At 44.0% G+C, this 22,009-nt stretch overlaps 1 protein-coding gene across 1 annotated transcript in view; it reads right to left on the bottom strand.

Annotated features, from left to right (window-relative positions):
• LOC103221007 (uncharacterized) overlaps nucleotides 1-22,009 on the bottom strand; it is a 51,529-nt gene that overhangs the window by 18,041 nt on the left and 11,479 nt on the right. Inside the window, exon 4 of the mRNA XM_073022711.1 lies at nucleotides 7,984-8,231. Within this exon, the coding sequence (XP_072878812.1) occupies nucleotides 8,066-8,231 (166 nt within the window). The 3' untranslated portion in view covers nucleotides 7,984-8,065. The remainder of the gene's footprint in view (nucleotides 1-7,983; nucleotides 8,232-22,009) is intronic.

The raw sequence follows: 22,009 nt of genomic DNA, 5'->3' as shown, positions 1-22,009 counted from the left end.
CGCCATGGCTGGGTCAGAGTAGGGTGTCACCTTCTTGAACCCCTCAGGGAATGTTTGCAGTATATTGCTATTTTCTCTGCTGGGTGCACTTGTGGTAACACCACAGAAGCCCGCTCTACCCTGCTGCCTCCTTGGTTTGCAGGGCTCATGTTAGATGCCAAGTCTTAGAATATTAAAATATGACCAACTCCTTCCTCCTTCCTTCTGCCCTCCTTTCTCTTCTCCAAGCAAGTGCTTATCTACAATCTATTGGTAAAGGCTTACTCCCTGGAATGGTGAATTTCTCTTTCTGAATGTGTTCTCCCTGCCTCGGGTTCCCTGGGTCTTTGGCATGAAGAGTACATGTCAAGGGCAGATCAAGGCAGCTGGGGTCAGAGGCAGCTGTGCCCGTCCAGCAAATTTTCAAGCTGCCTGGCTTTGTGCCTGGTGGGTCTCAGAGCAGTTTAGATGACAATATGGGTAGCCCCAGAAAGCATTGGCAGTGGTCTTGCAAAGGGCAACAGAGCTCTGGAGGCCCTTCTGAAACAGGCCAGGAAGCCCTCCTTAGGTCTCACACTGGACAGTAGTGACAGAGGCAGAACCATCACTGAGTCAATGTCACAAAGGTCTGCTACTGCACATCAGTGTAGTTACAAGACCTAAAAATGAACGTGCAGGGAAAGAGCCCCCTCTGTGCCTATCTGCCTCCCACTCCCCACCTCCCACTGTGCAAATGATCCGATGATGCTGATATGGTTTGGCTCTGTGTCCCCTCCCAAATCCCATCTTGTCGCTCCCATAATTCCCATGTGTTGTGGGAGGGACCCAATGGGAGATAAATGAATCACGGGGGTGGGTCTTTCCTGTGCTATTCTCGTGATAGTGAGTCTCACAAGATCTGATGGTTTTAAAAAGGAAGTTTCCCTACACAAGCTTTCTTCTCTTGTCTGCCACCATGTGAGGCATGACTTTCACCTTCCGCCATGATTGTGAGACCTGCCCCAGCCACATGGAACTGTAAGTTTATTAAACCTCTTAAATTGCCCAGTCTCGGGTAGACTTTATCAGCAGCATGAGAATGAACTAATACAGATGCCTCTCTGAAATTTTAGAGGTTTGTATACTTGCTAGGAAAGTTAGAAAAGACAACCAATCTTCCCTTTCCAGATTCTTCCTCTGAGTGGACTGCATGAGGAGATGTCTGTAAGAAATTGTGGGTAGATAGCTCAGACAGAAAAAAAAAAAAAAAATGCACTTTAAATTGACAAATCAGTCCAAACCACGAAGGTTATAACTCTTTTTTTTTTTTTTTTTTCCTTTCCAGAAGAACAGTAAAACAGACTTGTTACTGGCAGCCCATTAGTGCTCAGGAGAGGCGGTCTCCAGCATGACATCAGCCGGCCGCTCGACCCAAATCTAGTATTTCACCAGAGAGCCTTGCGCTGCCGGCTTTCCAACTGTGTGGAAGACGTACATGGGGGAGAGGGAAGAAGGCATAAATAAGATACAGACTGGAGACTTTTTGATGTGTTTAGCACATTTTTGTGATTTCCTTTAATACGATAGGCCTTGCATAATCTCCCATTAGGAGAACAAAAGACAAGCCTGAGATGGGATGGAGAGTGGGTAGAGAGGGGGATCCATGCCATAAAAAGTTCACTTTGACTAATTAGCATTTTTAATCCAAATACTTAAAAGGGGAGGTGAATTGGGAAGAGAAGAATGAATGCCACAGCCGAGTGACTGCAGATATAAAAAGTCCCTTCATTAATTCGGTTGTTTTTTAATTCCTAATTGAACTTAAATAAAGAGGACCTAGAGGCAGCTGTTTCTAATATCGAGTCCCCACCGCACATGAAAGACGCATTTATTCCTGCAGCAGCCTCCCTACCCTTGGGTGTTATCAGCTGAACATGTTTTGAACCTACCTAATGCATTTGAGGTAGCTTGGGTTTATTTTTCTTTCAATAAAATAAATGGTTTTGTAATTAAATTTCTGCACTGCCTCTGCTTAATGGTTACATTGACAAGTGCTAATGTATGGCAAGAGAATGAGTTTGAAATGAAACATGCTGTTTTCGAATCTGCAAGCAATTTTGCAGTGGGGCAATCAAACCCCTCATGCCAGCGAAACATTTTCATTAATCTGCTCACTCCGCCCCTGCCCACTCCGGCCGGGCGAGGACACTTTTTAGCTTCCCCTTTGCCCAACCCCCACCCTTGCCTTTTTCTAAACACACACACTCACGCACACACGCGCGCGCGCACACACAAATAGCATGAAGCCAGCCGTTGTTTGAAACCATTTTGTGGTCCCTGGCTGGCGGGCCTGTGGAAATTCGCTGACTTTACACCGTGAAATGTTGCAGCTGTCTCTCTTCTCCAAAAGGAAGGCCAGCCTCCATGTTTCAATCCCTGGCAGCGAGTCAATAAGAAAATCTGTCCTTCTGTTTTCCTTTCCTTTTTTTTTTTTTTTAAACTTTCCTCCCCCCTTAGCTAAATTTATTTTTGAATAAATCTTCTCATAGAAAATAGCGAACAGCTATTACATATCTGGACTCGGTCTGCGTAAACCACTTCAAGCCACAGCAAAGGAGGCGAACTTCCAGCCTTGAGCCTGTAGAAGGTTCATGAATGGAAACCTGGATGGGTGGGTTGTGGTCTTGGCTGGCTCCACTTCTGCCCACAGCCCAGGAAGGGGGCCCTGTGTCTCCTGCTCAGGCTTGCACAGGTACAGACGGGGGACACAAGACTCTTGGCTCTTTCTCTGCTCCTTCCCTGGAAGCCTGCGTTTCGTCTGACCGCTAGAGGGATGGCTTCCCAGGGTGGCGGCTGTCTGGAGCCTGCGAGGCCCCCTCATCAAAGGCCAAGAAGTGGGTACGAGGCCCGGAGCTGACTGGGGCATGGGGAGATGGAGAGCAGCAGGGGAGCCTCTGGTTCCATGGCTGCCCACAAGGTGTGCGACTCAGCATTTTCTCCCTAGGCTGGGGGAGGAGAGCCAGAGGGCTGACCACATGAGTGCTGACTCACCCGTGGGACGGGCCAGAATCACAGGCTGTCCTCCCCTCCGCATGGCTCCCTCTTGCTGCTTTTAGGACGGTATTTAGGGGAAGGGCTTCTGTGTGGTCCGGGCCTCCCTGAATTTATTGCAGGGCAAGATAAAGGAGAGAGACAGTTGCTTATGGCATTCAAGGAGCAGGAGGAAGGATCTCAGTCCCTCAGAATTCCCCTGCCCATTTCCTAAGTCCTGAATTGCCTTTCCTAGGAGACGATGCCTTTCATTTTATCATTCAAAAAGAAGCTTGGATGCAGAAGTCCTTGGGAAGCAGACATAGAGACTGAGATCTCCACTTAGGTGTACATGACGGGCAAGGCAAAGCCCATCATGAGAGGGAGAAGGAAAAAGAACTTGGATTACCTGGTGTGTTAGTCTGTTCTTGCACTGCTATAAAGAAATACCTGAGACTGGGTAATTTATAAAGAAAAGAGGTTTAATTGACTCATAGTTCTGCAGGCTGTACGGAAAGCAGCAGCTTCTGCCTCTGGGGAGACCTCAGAAAGTTTCCAATCATGCCAAAAGGTGAAGGGGGAGTGAGGCTTCTACATGGTGGGAGCAGGAGCAAGACAGAGTGAGCGGGGAGGTGCTGCACGCTTTTAAACAGCCAAATCTTGTGAGCACTCACTCACTATCATGAGAACAGCACCAAGAGGATGGTGCTAAACCCTCGTGAGGAAGCCGCCCCCGTGATCCAATCACCTCCCGCCAGGCCCCAGCTCCAACACTGGGGATTACAATTTGACATGAGATTTGGTGGGGACACAGATCCAAACCATTTCAGCTAGTATCTGAATGGTAGGAGGGGAAATCTTGGCCAGGGCAGAGGGCAAAGAAGTGGGGGAACAAGTGTTAGGGCTAACAGACAACTTCACAGCAGCCCTGTGAAGGGGGCAAAGTTCCTCTTTTAAACGGCTGAAGATTAATGAAAGTCAAGACTTAATCTTATCCAGAGTAAAGGGGCAGAGAGGTCCAGCCCCAGGAGGAAGAATGGACAGCAGTGGGGAAGGGAAGCTGGGAGGGCTGCTCTGTGGGCCTTGGCAGGGTCTTGGCTATGCTCCTGATAAAACTGAGCTATTAATATGTGAAAGTGCTGTGATCTGCCACTCAGCATACCATGAAAGTTATCATAGTTACTATACCCATAAAACAGTGGAGTACTTCATTCATTCCTTCAGCAAATAATAATTTCACTTCTCACATTCATTCATTCATTCAGCAAATAATAAGTTGCCACTATCAAATAACAATAAGAGCCATATTGCTAGGCTCTTTCAGGATACAGGCATAAAAAAGACAAGGATGAAATAAGTCCTGTGATGGAGAGACAGGCAAAATGCTACCTGACTTCAGAGGAGGAAGAAGTGTGCTGTGCCAGGAGGAACAGGAGAAAGCTTCATGAAAGAGGTGAGCCTTACAAGCCAAATAGGATTTCAAAAGGGGAGGATAATGTTCCAAGGCAAGCAACCAGCGAAACACAAAGGAATAAAAGTAAAAATTGTATCTGGGGAATGATGAGTGGTCCCAAATTAATGGAGGAGAAAGTTAGGCACCTGCGGGGTGTGTGTGGGGTGTGTGTGTGTGTGTGTGAGTGTGTTGGTGGGGGTGGAAAGTGGAATTAGGAGTTTTTAGATGGTTTGTTTTGCAAACTGGAGATAACCCTTAAAGGTTTTAGAGACTTGCGGATGGAGTGAGTGGTGATACAACGCAACCTATATGTTCGTAATTGAACCTGTAAGCCATAAAAAGGACAAGCTGAGAAGGGATGATATTAGAGGCAGGTGGACCAGAGGCTATTTCAGTAACCCAGGTCAGAGAGGAGGACTGGCAAGGCAAAGGCAGTGTTCCTGGAGGGAGGGGATGGGTGCTGGGGAAACTGCAGAAGTCAGGGGCAGCCAATCAGGTGTGGGGGAGGAAGGGAAGTGCCATCAAGTAGTCTGCTCTCTTCAGGGTGCCTGAGAAGGTGACCATGGGCAGGACAGAGACTGGGAACTCTGAGAGAGAAGTGGATTTGGGGAAAGGGAAAACACCAGTTCCAACTGGACACATGGAGTTGGAGTTGGTGGTGGTGACTGTCATGAAGGACTATCCAGGAAATAGTAAACAGATAAATGGAACAAAACAGAAGGAAGGCAGAACTCTGAGGAATGCCCACATCGAGGGAAGCCAGTGCAACAGACAACACCGAATGGCAGGGTTAGTAGGAGACGGGCCATGAGGAAAAGGGAGGGAAGTTCCAAGAAGAAAGGCTGGAAGGTATTTCTGGTGCTTCAAGGAGACCCAAGAAGGGGAGATCGTGAGGCAGTTGGGTTGGGCAATAAAGCAGAAGCTGAGCAGGGTTTGGGAAGTAGAGGCAGAAAGATTTCCCACCTGGCTTTAAAGAATTTTCACCATGATGGCTGCATGGAAAGTTTTCTTTGGGTGATGGGACCTTGATCAATATTTAAAGAGGAATCATAAGGAGAGATTGAAAGGCACCCAAAAGGGGACTCTGATGGAGCAGGATTACAGGAGGGGCAGGAAGGGGTGGAGCAGGTGGGCTTGCAAAGCAGCAGGAAGAAGGTACAATAGACCAGAGAACAGTTAAGGTAAACACAAGGGGTGCGAGGGTGCAGGCAGCCTCCTGGGGAAGGAAACAATGAGATCCTGTGCTGAGTGAGGGGTGGGGACAAAGGTGATGGGAAGAGAGAAGTGGCTTGGAAATTTGAGGCAGGGAGGACACGGAATAGAAAGTCAGGCGGGAATGAATAATAGGGCATTGAGAAGCTGAAGATGGAAGCCTGACTCTGCAACAGCCTGGTCTGCACAGTCATGACATTTGCTCCAGCCTTTCTGGGCAGTCTGGAAGCAGAAACAGAAGCAAAGAAGCTAGTGGCGGGAATGCTCCAGCTATGGACAGCACTGCAGCCGCAGTGGACAGCCAGAGACACAGGACCTTAGATGATGATCAGAGAGAATTTTACAGCAGGAAGCCTTTTTGTTGATATGGGTGACCTTCACCTCCAAGACCGGTACAGCCTTGTCTTGGGTTAAATTTGGAGACCAAATTTGAAAAAGTTTTACATAAAAAATATATACCGGCCAGGAGCGGTGGCTCACACCTGTAATCCCAGCACTTTGGGAGGCCGAGGCGGGTGGATCACGAGGTCAGGAGATCGAGACCATCCTGGCTAACATGGTGAAACCCTGTCTCTACTAAAAATACAAAAAATTAACCAGGCATGGTGGCGGGCACCTGTAGTCCCAGCTACTCAGGAGGCTGAGGCAGAAGAATGGCGTGAACCCGGGAGGCAGAGCTTGCAGTGAACCAAGATTGTGCCACTGCACTCCAGCCTGGGCAACAGAGCGAGACTCCATCTCAAAAATATATATACACACACACACACACACACACACACACACACACACACACACACACATCTTTCCCAGAAAGAATTGTGAACCAGGAATGAGAACAAATTCCTGTTGTAGAAGAAGTTGTTTTTCTTCTTTCCTTTGGCTTTCCTGTGCTGTGTGATCCAAGCAGATGACTTAAACTTTTTACTTATTCCTCCTATCTGCCGGCCTCTGGGACACATTCTGCTGATTTAATAACTTTCTGAAAGAAATTGCTGCCTAATCTAAGGCAATTTCACTAAGAAAGTGGTTTCATTCTATAGAATTCTATAGTGTTTGCCCTCTCCTTACAGCAGTAAAACAAAACAAAAACAAACAAATCCAGTTTAGTCAAAACCTCACTGGTCTTTTGACTTGTTCTTGATGTTCAATGGGGTTGTTGAAGCTAAACAGATATTAAATAAATTCTGCCCAGTTTAGTTTGGGAAATTAAACGCTGTCAGCCGTGGTCAGATCTGCACACTCCATGTGGATAGAGAATGCTAGCATTGGTTACGATTGCCTTAAGTGCTTATTCTCTGATCAAGAGGCAGCATCTTAGCCTCTGCCAGAGTGGAGAAAGGACTGTACCATGGGTACCATCCACCATGACCCACCTTACTGACAAGAGGCAGTCATGCATGGGATCTGTTCTTCCTGTACCCCCTTCGGGCATCTCCACATTCCTCCCCAAAGCCCTAAGGAGACTTTTGAAGCCACTCTTGGTCTCCTATTAACTTAAGGCTTGGGTGCTGGCTGTTAGCAAGCCAGGGTGGGGCAAAGAAGACCAGAGCCCGAGAAAGGCCTCCCTGGCATCAGCAGCCCCGGGGCCTGTCCAGTCTAGAATTCATGACTACTGAGACACTCAGGTGTGGCTTGGGGATGGGACTATGAGGAGCCATTTCCACAACCCCAGAAGGCAGAGCGTGGACTGAACATTCAGAGAAACAGCTATCATGGTGTAGCCAAATACTCCTGTGAGCTCTTCATATTTTTCCCTCAGGGCCACATCGAGGAAGAGTTAATTTCATGAATTGACTTCCTACTGTCTTAAGTGGATATATCTTTCTCTCCTAGCTTCCAATGGAGCCATTTTACTTTTACCAACTCGAATTTGATGACCAACCAAAGTGAGAAAGAAGCAAATGACTACTATGAGGAATCTTTGATGCACCCTTTGCTAAATGTTCACCTTTGCTAAATTGTTTCACTGCATGCCTATTATTTAGGGAGTTTTATCTCCATTTTACAGATGGAGAGGTAGGCTGTAATATTTGCACCACCTAAGTTTGTTCTCCACGTTTTATCTGATTGCCTAGCCTATAATACCATTATATGTTGCCCTATTGCAACTTCTGTCTTTCCAAATTAAAGAATCGATACTCCATGTCGGTGTATGTGGGGAAGAGGGATAGATATCTAAACATATTGGCTGGAAACTACTACATCTTTCATCAAGTATTATTAAGACCTATAATATGCTCAGCACTGTAGGGAACAAGTGGAAAGAGGGCTCTCACCTGCAAAGACACTGCTACCTGTTTTGGGATACACAGAAAAACATGTCCACTTGCCTTCCACTTGTCTTCCTTGCAGCTGAGTCCCAGAGGCACAGGTCGTCATTTCAAGATGCAGAACAAGCATCACAAAATAATTCTAAGGATCCAGTGAGCTCCAAGGAGACTGCTGCCACAGCACCATCCCATACTGCTGAGTCCCAGAGTAGTCTTCTTCTGTGGCGAATGTGCTAGGGGCAGAAGGCACTGTTAGGTCCTCCAACCGACTGCCCCTCACTGTGCTTCCTGGATGACTCCACAGGATCCTGGAGGAAGACAGCTAAAATGAGAAGAGCAAAATGGAAGTGGTCTGGTGAAGAGAAGCAAGTTAGCTGAGCGTGCTGAGGCAGTCTTATGTAGGAGAACTCAGTCTCAATTTATGGAGTATCAGAATTCAGCCTCCCTGTGGCTCTGAACTCTGCTTAAAACTTCCAGGAAGGAAGCTTCACAGAGGAAGGAAGGGGAGAGGGAGGACAGCAAGGACAATTCCCACAGTGAGTGGGTGCCTGGCCTGGGATGGTGGAGGGTGAAACTTGAAGGCTGGCTGCTGAAATGGGCAGGGAGGGCTGGGTGAGTTGGGGCTTATGTGCTCATTATGAGAAATGTCTTAATGACCGTGAGTCCTGAGGGAGGCTGGAGAGCAATGCCTGGCGCCAGCCACGCTTGTACAGGGGCTCCTGTCCAGGTGAAAAACATGTACAGAGTGAGCGAGAAGACAGACGGGACTGCGTGGCTGCTGAAGGTGACTGATGGCCTTGGAATGCAACTCTGACTCCTGTGGGATTGGGTTTTACTGGAATGAGACACAAAGATTAGTGACTTTCAGCTGAGAAGGAATCTTAGTTCTTGGTTTCCAGAACTGAGTTTCTTCACGGTTCTTTGGGAGTTTCATTTGTGTTCTCCACCTCTAGACCTCTGCTCAAGACATTTATTCCTTCTTCCCATGAGTCCATATCCTACTAGGCCAGCCCAGGCCTCACCATTTCCATGAAGTCATCCTTGATGGTCTAACTTGACGCCTCTCTCCTCAAACCTACTGACCTGCCGCGGGCAGAGGTGATGTTAGTGTGAGATTCTCCAACAGGGATATGTGTTTAAGGGGAACATTTGTCTTCACAGAACCTTGAAGTTACTCAAAAATTCTGGGAGAACAAACCAGTAAGATTTAATATATCAAAAGATTTTATGGAGTGACATGCAAAGTTAACAAGCATATTTAAATTAAAGCTGAGACTTCAAAACAATTTCATGAGACTGGAGGGCCACTTTGAGCCATACTCAACTGGGCATCTGCTTGCTGTCGTCTCCATGAGAGAACTTTAGCAGATGAGTTTGAGGAGTAGGCAATGTGATGTCAGGAGGCATAGGAGGGCCTCCTCTTCCTGGAGGCTGGGCAACAGGAAGTTGAAGCCTTGCTAATTGAGAGCAAAAGGAAATTGTTTTATTAAATTGCAGTTAAAAATAACAGCAAATACTATTTATCACATACCTCCTATATGCCAGGTACTGTACTAGTTGCATTAGACGTTTTATTTCAATCAATGCTCATAAGTCAATGAGGTAAATATCACTCCCCATTCTACAGCTGATGAAGTCAAGCCACAGTGAGGCAATATAATGTCCCAAGTCAAATAGCTAGTAAGATCAAGGTCCAGGATATGATCCTGAGTCTAATGGACTCTTAGCTTCTCTGCCATGCTGCTGTGGGTATATCAAGGAAGAAACCTGAAGCTTATGTCTCCACAATGCATCACAGGCATTCCCTAAAGTTTCGTGATTTTTATGTTGGCCCCAAATGTTGACCTCTTCTGTTGCACGTCCAGACTCTAGGTCATATGGAGAGCTCGGTTTGCCCTAGCGGTTCCTCCCCATGCAGGGGATCCTGGACCAGGTGTGTGGAAACCTCACCCCCCTAGCAACATCTGGAAGGTCTTGCTCAGCCCCCAGTTGACTTATCTACCAGAAAAAGAGTGGCTGATCTGGTCTATCCTTGTATAAGTTTGGGAAATCACCAAGTCAGATTTCAACATCAATAAGCGGCCAGGTGTGGTAGCTCACGCCTATAATCCCAACACATTGGGAGGCCGAGGTGGGAGGATCGCTTGAGTCCAGGAGGTGGAGGTTGCAGTAAGCTGATATCATGCCACTATACCCTAGTCTGGGCAAGACTCTATCAAATAAATAAACAAATAAATAATAAATAAATAAATAAAGTCCATATACAAGAGATGAGGATCAGATTTGTGGGCAGCCGGGGGATGGCTGGTTGTGATTCTTTTCTGCATAAGGACGTAAGAAAAACTCAGGGTGAGAAATCAAGGCTGGAGTCCTTTACTGGGACAGTTTATCTGCAAGAACTTTTCCATTCAGTAAGCATCCTGGTTGGTATTTTTCACTGTGGTTGCAGTGAGGAACCCTGGTTATTTTTAATAACATATACACATTCATAGCATTCATTCAGTCCTATAGCATTTTATGATGTGTCTGACTCAGAAAAATGTGTGGCCAGTTTAGGGGGATGGGGACGCTGTGTCTTCATTCTCTGCCCGCTTTTAGCCTTCCCTTTCCTTGGCACTTTCCTGCAGGAAGAGTGGGTTTTGACATCCCAAGCACACTTTTCCACTGTCTCTTGGATATTCCTCATCTCCCAAAAGGCCCATGTAACTTTACACTGCACAAATTCATGTTTCAGGGACTTGCCAAATCTTGTCAAGTCCTAAAGTTTTTCTTGGCAGCGACTGCACCACTCCACGGAAATGGATCGGGTGAATCCATCGGGACTTGGTGCCACTTCTCCCGGTGCCGTGTGCAACTGCTGGGTCTTTCCTGACTCCCTTCCCAGGCTCCGTGAGTACTGGCATACCCTGTGTCCGGCCTCTTCCAAGCCCACTGATTTCCGAGAGCATCAGCAGACATCAGCACCTCCCAGGCCAGGGCTTGCAGGAACATCAGTTAAGCAATTGCTTTATCTTTGTCACCTCTGCCCACTCACCCACCACCCCTTGCCTTCACTGCCCCAACCATCTCTTCTAGTGGCTCCAATCTTTCAAATTAGAGGGGAAAGTCAGTCATCCACTCAACTAGTATTTATACAGAGTATTTATGCAACTCAGTTCCTTGCCTTAGGCACTTAATAGTGAACTTAACAGTGAACCAAACAGACAAGGGCCCTGCCCTCATAGCACTTACATTCTAACACATCTAATAATAAAGTTCTAAAATGAAGTTAGGGTGATGTATTTGCAGCTACTGTTCACTTTTCACTTTCACATGTATGATTGCACTTGTTTCTTTTAATAGCCTTTGAAGTAGGCAAGACATTTCACAGAGGAGAGAACTGAGGTTTCTTTCTATCTTTTGTTCTTTTTTCTTTTTTCTTTTTTTTTTTTTTTTTTTGAGACAAAGTTTTGCTCTGTCGCCCAGGCTGGAGTGCAGTGGTGTGATCTTGGCTCATTGCAACCTCCGCCTCCTGGGTTCAAGCAATGCTCCCCACTCAGCCTCCCAAGTAGCTGGGATTACAAGTGCACGCCACCATGCCTGGCTAATTGATTTTGGTATTTTTCTTAGTAGAGACGGGGTTTCACCATGTTGGCCAGGTTGGTCTCGAACTCCTGACCTTGTGATCCACCCACCTCAGCCTCCCAAAGTGCTGGAATTACAGGCGTGAGCCACTGCGCCCAGCTGAGAACTGAGGCTTCTTTCTAATCATCCTCCTCCCAGGATGCCTGCTTCTTAAAAAGAAGAGTCTGGAGAAGTACAGTGAAACCCAAAAGGAATGAGCACCAGCCAGGAGCAGTGGAGTGTGCCTGTAGTCCCAGCTACTCAGGAGGCTGAGGCAGGAGAATCGCTTGAGCCAAGGTGTTCAAGGCTACAGTGAGCTATGATTGTGCCACTGCACTCCAGCCAGGGCAACAGAGGGTAATACAGCAAGATCTGTCTGACAAAAGAGAAAAGAAGAGAACAGAAGAGAAGAGAAGAGAAGAGAAGAAAAGAGGAGAGGAATGGAGTACTGATGGTGAAACTGATGGTGGAAGTTGGAAATCCAGGTCTCTGTGGAGACAATATTTGGGACTGAGAGACCTCTTTGGTCTTTCAAACCTGTGAGCCAAACCTTGCCCAACACCTGTTTTGTATAATCCACAAGTCAAGAATGGTGTTTATATTTTTAAATACTTGAAAAAAATCAGTAGAAGAATAACATTTTGTGACATGTGAAAATTATATGAAATGCACATTTCAGTGTCCATAAAGTTTTACTGGAACGCAGCCATCCCCATCATTTATACATTGTCTATGGTGGCTTTCACGCCTCAGTGGCGGAGTTAAGTAGTTGTAACAGAAATTGCATGTGGCTTAAAAAAGTTAAAACATTTACTATCCGGACCTTTATAGAAAGTTTACTGACACCAGTTCTAGAATCATGTGGTAGAGACAGCTATTTATATTCCATGTGCATAAAACTGGCCCTGTCAGGCAGGGAGGAATCCCTCTGTCTCATTATGCCTGCGGAAGAGAATCATAAAGTGGACTGAATGTTGCAGGCTGAGAACTAGTCACTGACATCTGTTTTCTCTTCAGCACACAGAGGCAGCCCTTCTGGGAAGTGTTCTGACAAACTAAGATTCCTTCCCAGCAGAATTGTCAATGTTATTTGCCAAGTTCAGGAGCAAACCTTCACCTTCGGAGGTTCTGGGCTCCTAGATGGGGGTCTCTGCAAATTTAAATAATAATATTTATACCTATGGAAAGAACATAGGACTAACAGAGGAAGTGGGTTCAAGTCCCTCCCCTGCCACTTAATAAGTGGTGTGGTATTGAGCAAATCCTTAACCTTAATGAGAAAGAAGCCTCGGTTCTCTCCTCTATGAAATGGCCCACCTTGCCTACTTCAGAAACTATTAAGAGAAACAAGTGCGACCATACGCATGAAGGTGTTTGTAAAGTGAACAGCAGCTGCAAATACATCATTCTCTCCCTTCCTATGAGTGGGCAGTAATATTGTTGAATTCTCTTCCTTCATTCTTCTTTGTCTATGGAGACCCAGTCAGAGGGTCAAGGTGAAGGATTCCTGCAACAACATTCTCCTTCCCTTCAGTCTGGGTTTCCGCCTGCCCTGAACCCCACCTCCCACCCCCTCACTCCAGATTCCACCTACTCTCTGAAATCAGCTTTAGGGATTCTCGACCACATGGTGGGCAACCGACTTCACACAATCAAATGAGAACAGCCCTGCAGTTCTTCCTCCATGGCCACATCTCTTAGTTTGCAGGATGCCACAGCTGCCTTCCTTCAAACAGCCGCAAACCCCCTACAACGTATGATGCAACTACCAGCCACAGCCTCCTTGGCCTATTTAGTTATTTCTCCCTGCCAATCTGTATAACCCTCTCAAAGTGCAGTTCGTTTCTATCCCACTGTGTACCCCTGATGATTCTAAACTTAACTACCACCTTCTTTTCGTAGTTTAGGGTTGGGGAATGTGAAATGTGCAGATAGGAGTGATTTCTAAGTCAAAATCCTAGCTGGGCATGGTGACTCACACCTGTAATCCCAGCACTTTGGGAGGCCAAGGCAGGTGGATCATTTGAGGTCAGAGTTCAAGACCAGCCTGTCCAACATGGCAAAACCCTGTCTCTACTAAAAATACAAAACTTAGCCGGGCATGGTGGCATATGTCTGTAGTCCCAGCTACCTGGGAGGCTGATGAATGAGAATTGCTTGAACCTGGAAGGTGGAGGCTGTAGTGAGCCAAGATCGCACCACTGCACTCCAGCCTGGGCAATAGAGCAAGACTCCATCTCAAAAAAATAAATTAATAAATAAAATTTACAAATAAAAGTTAAAATCTTCCTCCCTCACTGGACCATGAGTACTGTCGGGGCACAGACTCTTTCTGTTCTGCTGCTTTCTGTTGTGTCACCAACAGCCAAATGGTACTGGGCACATGGTGGAGGCTCACAAAATAATTCTCTGAGCCTCATACCATGAATGAATGAATGGTATCTTGGGATTTAATAACAATACCTTGGTCATCCTATGGATACCTTGTATGAGTTTATATACAACCCTTCTGTGATAAACACAGCATTCTACACACAGTAAGTGCCTAATACATGTCAGTGGATGATGACAACAATGAATACGAGGTTGAAAAGTCAGTCCCCCAAATCTCAAAGTCAAATGAAGAGAACAAGACATGTGAATGGGGTCTAAGTTTACTAGAAACCTAAAAACAAACAAATAAAAAAACTTTATATCGCAAGAGGGCTAGTATCTTGTACATCACATTTTGTTCAAGGACTGAGTTGCCATAACTTGGAACTTTGACATGTGCCTTGGGGAGTCTGGGTGCATCACTGGTTGTATCTCCTGAGAAAATTCTCAAACCAGGAAAAAATATCCTCACAGTGAGCCACAAAGGTTGGTATTTATAGCTGCCATCCTCAGTGTTTAGGAGAAATAAGTTTTCATTATGGGACGTGGAACAGATGTCAAATCCCCAGCCATCCTTGTGCTGTTTGCTGTTTGTTATGAGTCACCCTGGAGCTTGTCCATCCCGGCACCAATTTTCATGGGAAGCATCAATGTGGGGCCAGAAGGCCATGCTGATGGATGGGCTCACAAGAGGAGAGCTGGAAGGCTGAGCCTCAGGCTTTTCTTGGCTCAAGTCTTCTTAACTTTTTTGACCACTGCGCTCCCCTTACCCCAAGTCCCCCCTCCATCACCTTCATCCTCCCCTCCCGAGCTGGATTCTCAACTCTGTTGCCAGGCTCCCATGCCAGTTCCTGCAGCACTGGTTTACCAGTACAGAAGTGAAGGCTGCAGAAATACCTCTGTGCAAGGCACACGTTTGTGCCACCCATGGGCAGCCAGAGCTCTAAGAAGTGATAGGCCATTTCCTAGACAGTGGTAGAAGGAGGTGAGTAGCTTTCTCAGTCTTTTCCCCTGGGGCCCCATGAGAGAAATCTTGAACCATCCTGACTTGACCACTCACTCTAGGGCTCCACAGTGTTCCCAGGTATTCTTGCTGACTCAGCCATTTCCACCAGCAGACTGGACTTCTCATTTCCCTTACTATTTTGAACGAAGCAGACAATTCCCCTTCTCCTTTAATTAAACCAATATAATGCTGGGATTTTGGAAAAAAAACAAAAAAACAAAAAAACTTTGCTAGAAATCTAAGGCAAAAAACCCCAAACATTTGAAATAGAGTTTCCTAAGCCTGGCAGACTTCATTAGACAAGATTTCTGGTCCTTCTCCCTGTTCTTATTTAACTGGGCCCCTGGACCAGTCACGCAGGGTTCTTGCCTGATAGGCACATGCTTAGCGTTTGTAGATACAGCTGGTTTCCACTATGACTATGCCATTTTTCATTCCCATCAGCAGTGTGGGAGAGTTCCATTGCTCAATGCTTGCCCACCTTTGGTATTTCAGTCATTTCGTGGGTGTGTATTATTCTGTGGGATTGTGGTTTTAATTTGCATTTCCCTGACGAATCAAGATATTGAGCAACTTTCCCTACACTTATTAGCCATTTGGTTATCTTCTTTTATAAAGTTTGAGTCTTTTGCACATTTTTAACTGGATGCAAGGCCTTCATCAGATACATCTATTGCAAGAATCTTTTGCAAGTTTGTAGCTTGCCCTTGTACTCTCTTCATGCTCATATGGCCCAAGTGAAATCCTTTTGTAATATAAAACCAGAGTCAGGAGTGAATCTACAGTATGGCAGTCTGCTTTTACTTGACTGCATTTCCAAATCACTTTTCAGAAAGTCAATAATATTTATAATTCAGCACCACAGAAGGTGCCCTTGTGTCCTCTCCTAATCAATTCCCCACCCTGCAAAAGTAAATTCTATCCTGACCATTATCACCATAGATTTGTTTTGCCTGTTCTCATCTTTCACATAAATGGAATCATACAGTGTATACTCTTTTACATCTGGCTCCTTTTGCTCTACATTATGACTATATGATTCACCCACTTTGTGTGTAGTGATAGTCCGTTCTTTTTCATTGCTATATCATATTCCCATGTGTAAATATTACTGCAATTTGGGTTCTTTCCAGGTTGATGCTATAGTGAATAAAGTTGATAAATATTTATATAAATGAATATTTACATTTATAAATATATAAAATACATACAGCTATATTCTTGTACCTGTCTTTTGGTGGACAAATCCAATCTTGGGCCTATAACTAAGAATGGAGTTACTGGGTCTTGGGCATTGATTTGTGCTGTTTTAGTAGATACTAAAAGCTTTCCAAAGTGGTTATACTAGTGTACATTCCCACCCACACTTTGTGAGTTTCAGTTGCTCCATATCCTCTCCAACACTTGACATCATGAATTTCTATTGTTTTAGTCCTTCTGCAATGTGTGTATTTGAATGAAGGCTTAATTTGCATGTCCTGATGACTAATGACATTGAGCATCTTTTCAAATGCTTACTGGCCATTTGGATATCCTCTTTGTGAAGTGTCTGTTGAGTCTTTTGTACATTTATAATCTTTGAGTTGTCTGTATTTGTCTTTTGGATTTGTAAGAGCTCTTTATATATTGTGGATATGGTGGATATGAATCTTCTGTCAGATATATGTCTTGAACATTTTCCTCCCAGTATGTGGTTTGCCTTTCCATTTTCTTCAATAATATCTATTGATAAGTGAAAGTTCTTAATTTGAATGAAGTTTAAATGATCAATCGTTATTTTGTCTACTCTTCAGGAAGACACTCCTGCTTGGGCTCTCTCTCTGCTCTCTGCTCCCAGGCTTCAGGCTGTTCTGCCCTGATCTACATGTGCCTCTCCCACCCTTACTGCAGATCCCCTCCTCTCTGGGTATTTGCTCTGTTCGCTTGACGAAGACTCCCTGGATGGAGACTGAAGCTCCCTGGATGGAGGCTGAGCTCCACCCTGGGCTCATTCACCAAGCAGAGGTGATTCACTCATCCTTATCAAGTCCTTTCTGGCTTTGGTTACTACTCTCCTACTTTGACAGGTGATTTTGACACTTCCTCCAGTGTCCTCTTATCAAGGGAATGCTTCTCAAGATCTCAACTCTACAGGATTACAATATAAAGTTACTTTTCATCTTAGGAACAAGATCTTATATCACAGGTTTAATGTTGACACTCCAAACTTGGGCCCGGTGTAATCCAATCAAAATCTACTCATATGGCTGTGACCATCTCATTTCATATCTCTAAGGTACTATTAGAACTGCACCCCTCTTCCTCCTTCTAAGGGGTTCTTCGAGACGAAGAGATTTGCAAGTGCAATCAAGGAAAAGCAGAAGTCCATAAACTTGAATGAAAAACTTACATTTTCCTTACTACCAATCATTATTTAAAAATTAGCATTTCTTTTCATTATGAATGTAGACAACAAGCTACAGATGCATTAGCAATACCTGTGACTTTCTCCCCAATAGAAATCACAGATACCTTCATATCACATCATAGTTGTTGAGGATATTTTGAATTTATCATTAACACTTATCATTGTTTCAATATCACAGAAGTTATTAGACTCACCACTAGATCTTGCATTTGATGTGCTAACAAAGAAACAAATATATTACAAACTTGTTTCTTAAAAATATCTTGATAATTTTATTTCTATATATATATTTATGTATATTTTTTTTTTCTGAGACAGAGTCTTGTTCTGTCAACCAGGCCGGAGTGCAATGGCACGATCTTGGCTCACTGCAACCTCCACACCCCAGGTTTACGCAGTTCTCTTTGCCTCAGCCTCCTAAGTAGCTGGGATTACAGGCACATACCACCATGCCTGGCTAACTTTTGTATTTTTTTAGTAGAGACAGGGTTTCACCATGTTGGCCAGGTTGGTCCCAAACTCCTGACCTCAACTGATCCGCCCACCTCGGCCTCCCAAAGTGCTGGGATTACAGGCATGAACCACCGTGCCTGGCCAATTTCAATATAACTTATATGTTTAAAAACTGAGAAACAGTCTGTACATTTTACAGAACTGCCAAAGGGTCCCACGCAAAAAAAAAAAAAAAAAAAAAAAGATTTAAAAATTCGCATCAACTAAGAGATCCCCTTTAAACCCATAGCAACTTAAAACTATTCATTGACCTATGCTGATAAACTAGCAGCCATGTGTCTGGGTTGGGTGGTGCTGAAATCCACTCTATCTTTGTGTTTCCTTGACACACGGCTGTTGGGGAAGGGTGGTGGATCTCAGTGGACCCAGGCACGTGGCTTCAGTTTTCCTTCCCAGTTTTCCAGTGGGCCTGGGCATGTGGCATTCCAAGGATCCTGAAAGAATAGGGCATCTCTTCTGCAGGTCACAGGAAATGGGTAGCTATCCAGCTAAACAGATTTCATGCTTGACTTCAGTGGAATAACTCAAATGATGATCTGTTTGAGAGACTAAATTAAAGAGGTAAGTGGGCGTGCTGGTTTTATTTGGTTTAACTTTTGCTGGTTCCATTGCTCCCCTAAGCATTTTTTAAAAATATAGACCTCTTCTCCCAGCATCCCCCTCTCTCAAATTCTGGCCAGATCCTGCTTCTCAGGTAGCAGTAACTTTGAATTAGCTTGGAGGGAAGGCCTTACCAGGATCTCCTTTCTCTACAAGATAATGAAAACATGACTACTCTTTTCTCACAACTCCAAATACAGTCCCTCGGTATCCACTGGGGATGGGTTCCAGAACCTTCCAAAGATACCAAAATCCATAGATGTTCAAGTCCCTTATATAAAATGATATGGTATTTGCATATAACCTATGCATATCCTCTTATGTATTGTAATTTAAGCTATCTCTAGATTACTTATAATACCTAATACAATGTAAATGATCTGTAAATAGTTGTTATACTGTATTGCTTAGGGAATAATGACAAGAAAGAAAAGCCTACGATGTGTTCAGTTCAGATGAAAACATCCATTTTTTTTTCTGAATAGTTTCCATCCGAGGTTGGTTGAATCCACAGATGTGGAACCCACAGATATAGAGGGCCAACCATACTGAGCCCCGACTTCACCTATTCCTCCTACCCCCATTTCTCCCGATCCTTAACCTTCCTTGCAATTCTTGGAGCAGAATACTCATGAAGGAGTCAGGGGTTGTCTTCCCTTCCTAGAAGCAATGCTACTATGTTCTCATTCGATGTTGAATAAAACATTAAACAGAAAAGGTTTGATAATATCACATAACTTGGTTCACACCATGAAAACTAGTGAGATCCCCAGTTCCTCAAAATCTGGGAACAATATGCTTCATATTGCTATCTAATATGACCCACCAACCCCATCTTCCACCCTCCACCTTCCCCTTGCATCCTAACCTTCCATTTCATCATGCAAGCTGCTAGAGTCGTGAGTTGTTTCTGAGATGAGTGAAGGACCACTGACATCTATGTCTTCCGTAAAGAGTAGTGTAGACGTGGCTATAACCACCACCTCCTCCTCTCTTCCCCATTAATGTCACCTAAATTTTGAATGTTTGACTGTGTTATTTTCAAAGAAACTGTAGCAGATTCTGCACATGACATGCTTCCAAGGCACTGTAAGTTCTCTGTAAAAAGCTAAGGGTGTCACTTGTTATCAGGACCTCTAGCCAAGTTGTTGAAGTTGACACAGTTTTATTAGCTCTGTTTTTGCAATAGTCTGTCTCATTCTGGAGACAAATGGGGAAACTGCCTTCACGCTGGGTTTGTTTTATAGCTCTTAGATGTGTAATGCAAATGAATGATGTTGAGCCATTTCCAACCTGTGGTGATGGGTGTCAGTTTCTTGGACACCACTAGGAAATCTGTAAAACTGAGCCACGTCATAATGATTCAAAGGCAAGCTGTCCTGGAGACAGGGCTGGACTCTGTGACTCACAATTAGAACTCCATGGTTCTAGTTCTGACCCTTCTTATGACTGTGTGGCCTTGGATAGGTCCTTTCATTTTGGTTCCATTTCCTCATCTATAAAGACAGAGACCTGGATGAGCTCTAAGTCCATTCCAGCTCTGTCATTTTATTATTCTAATAAATGAATCACCAAAAAAGTCGTGAAAACATCCAATCAAGAAAAATAACTGTGATTCTGTTTTATATAGTGTTAAAGATTCCCACTTGACTTTTGAGTCTCTTTACTCAGTATGTGTACCCCAAAGTTCTACTAGATTCCCATAAACTAGTCTTTAAAATTGACCCTGGGCCAGTATAAAATCCTGTCTTATTATAAGGCCCAGATTCTGAGTTGTAAGAAGGTCTGTTTAAAATGGTATGTTTTTCTTGCAGCAATTATTAAGTGGTCAGGTTTTATGATGTTTTAACATTCATTGCCATTCATTATCTAAACACTGTTCTATAATCCAGGGAGTGTGAGGTTAATAAGTAGAATGGAATTCATTCTGGGTTTGATTTCATCTGCTGATTCTAGTGGAAGACTCTTTATATCTGTTCCTTCTTTCTCAACATGTTTAAGCAGAGAAGCTCTGGCTCTCTGTTTATGACCTTAAAGCTCTTTGACTTTGGAGAAGGAAAAAATGTTGCTGTTTTCAGCCCCACGTTTAACAACTGTAAAATGTGGTGCCATGTCATAGAAAGAGAAATCCATTCATCCTCACTACATTTTTGGGTGATTTAAATATTCACCATATTGTCATATCGTGAATATTTAAGTCACTTACGTGCCTTTTTACTTTTAAAACAGAGAATTTTTTCACCTGTATAATGTTCATGAGTTCTAATGTTTTAATGTTACATTAATTCATCTGTTCCATTTTATAATGCTCCAAGAGGGAACAGTGGAGAAAGAAAGCTTCAGAGTACATGATGGACATTTCACAGTCCAGTTGCTTCTCAGGCAAAAGGCAACCATGCTGAACCTGCTTCTAAATGTTCTACTCCACCTATTAAGATTATGGATGCCACAGATGGGTTTCTGGAAGGCTGTGTCGTTTTAACCAAGTCATTCTCCCATTCAACAAGGCACTCACTCTCTTACCTTCCCATTTCTGACTCCACCACCACCGCTCCCTCCTAAGTACACACTAATACTTGGACTACATTCACCAAAACATATAGTTTCATTAACTGATTGCTTTGCTGCACTCCAAATGGCCTAACATTTTGTAGCTGAAGGAGTGTAAATCATGCCTTATGTGGGCTACAGTAGGATGTGATGTTTAGAGAAAGGAAAATATGCTTCCTTATAGAAGCAAGAAGCACTAAGCCATCTGGATTGTAAAGAAAAAAATTTTGGTCATTTATTCTGATGTTTTGTCTGCGTAGTACCAAACATCTGGAAGCTGGGTGACAGAATTTTTCACATCCAGATGTTTTTGCATTATACTGAAACATAGCTATATATTTTTAAGAATTTAAATAGTAAAAGCATAAAAGATGTACTAATTTCACATTTTGAGGTAGAAAAGATAAATGAAACTGAGGCAAACTTTTGGCTGGTTCTTCATGTAATACACTATTTTTTTCAAAAGTCACTTGCTGCAACTAAACTCTTAGAATCAAAATAACTATGAAGAAATAGCCCCAGAAATACTGAATGTCTGTCATTAAAAGCACAATTTAGACTGTTGCTTAATAGCTGCAATGTTCACATAAATTCACTGCAAATTCAGGTAACACTTAGATAGTTAAAAGCAATTATTCTGAAATCTAATTAGTAGTTTAAGAGAGTTTCATTCCAAGTGACTCTGAACCCATTTGTTCCTTCCACACAAATGAGAATGCATGATCAAGGTTCTAATGGGACTTGCAAGGAGACTTTTCAGGCCTTTTCAAGAATCGGTTTTGAGAAATGCTTTTCATGATGCAAAATAAAAAACTAAGATTCCATCTAGTGGAGCCACCTTGAACGCTTGTCACAAGAACACAGGCAGAAAGGAGTATTTAAGCATTCTGTAACACGACCATTTGAAAAAAAGTAAAATATTTTGTGTCGTTTTGAGAACTGCATTTTTCTTGTCCTCTCACATTAAGTGGCCTTGGATCTAAGGCTTGTTGGAAGACATGTTCAGAACCTGTTTCCTTGTATTGGAAGACACA

Source organism: Chlorocebus sabaeus, chromosome 14 (assembly GCF_047675955.1).
Source record: "Chlorocebus sabaeus isolate Y175 chromosome 14, mChlSab1.0.hap1, whole genome shotgun sequence".
Classification (NCBI taxonomy): domain Eukaryota; kingdom Metazoa; phylum Chordata; class Mammalia; order Primates; family Cercopithecidae; genus Chlorocebus; species Chlorocebus sabaeus.
The sequence above is the reverse complement of the archived record's forward strand: the minus strand, read 5'-3'. Positions and strand labels throughout refer to the sequence as shown.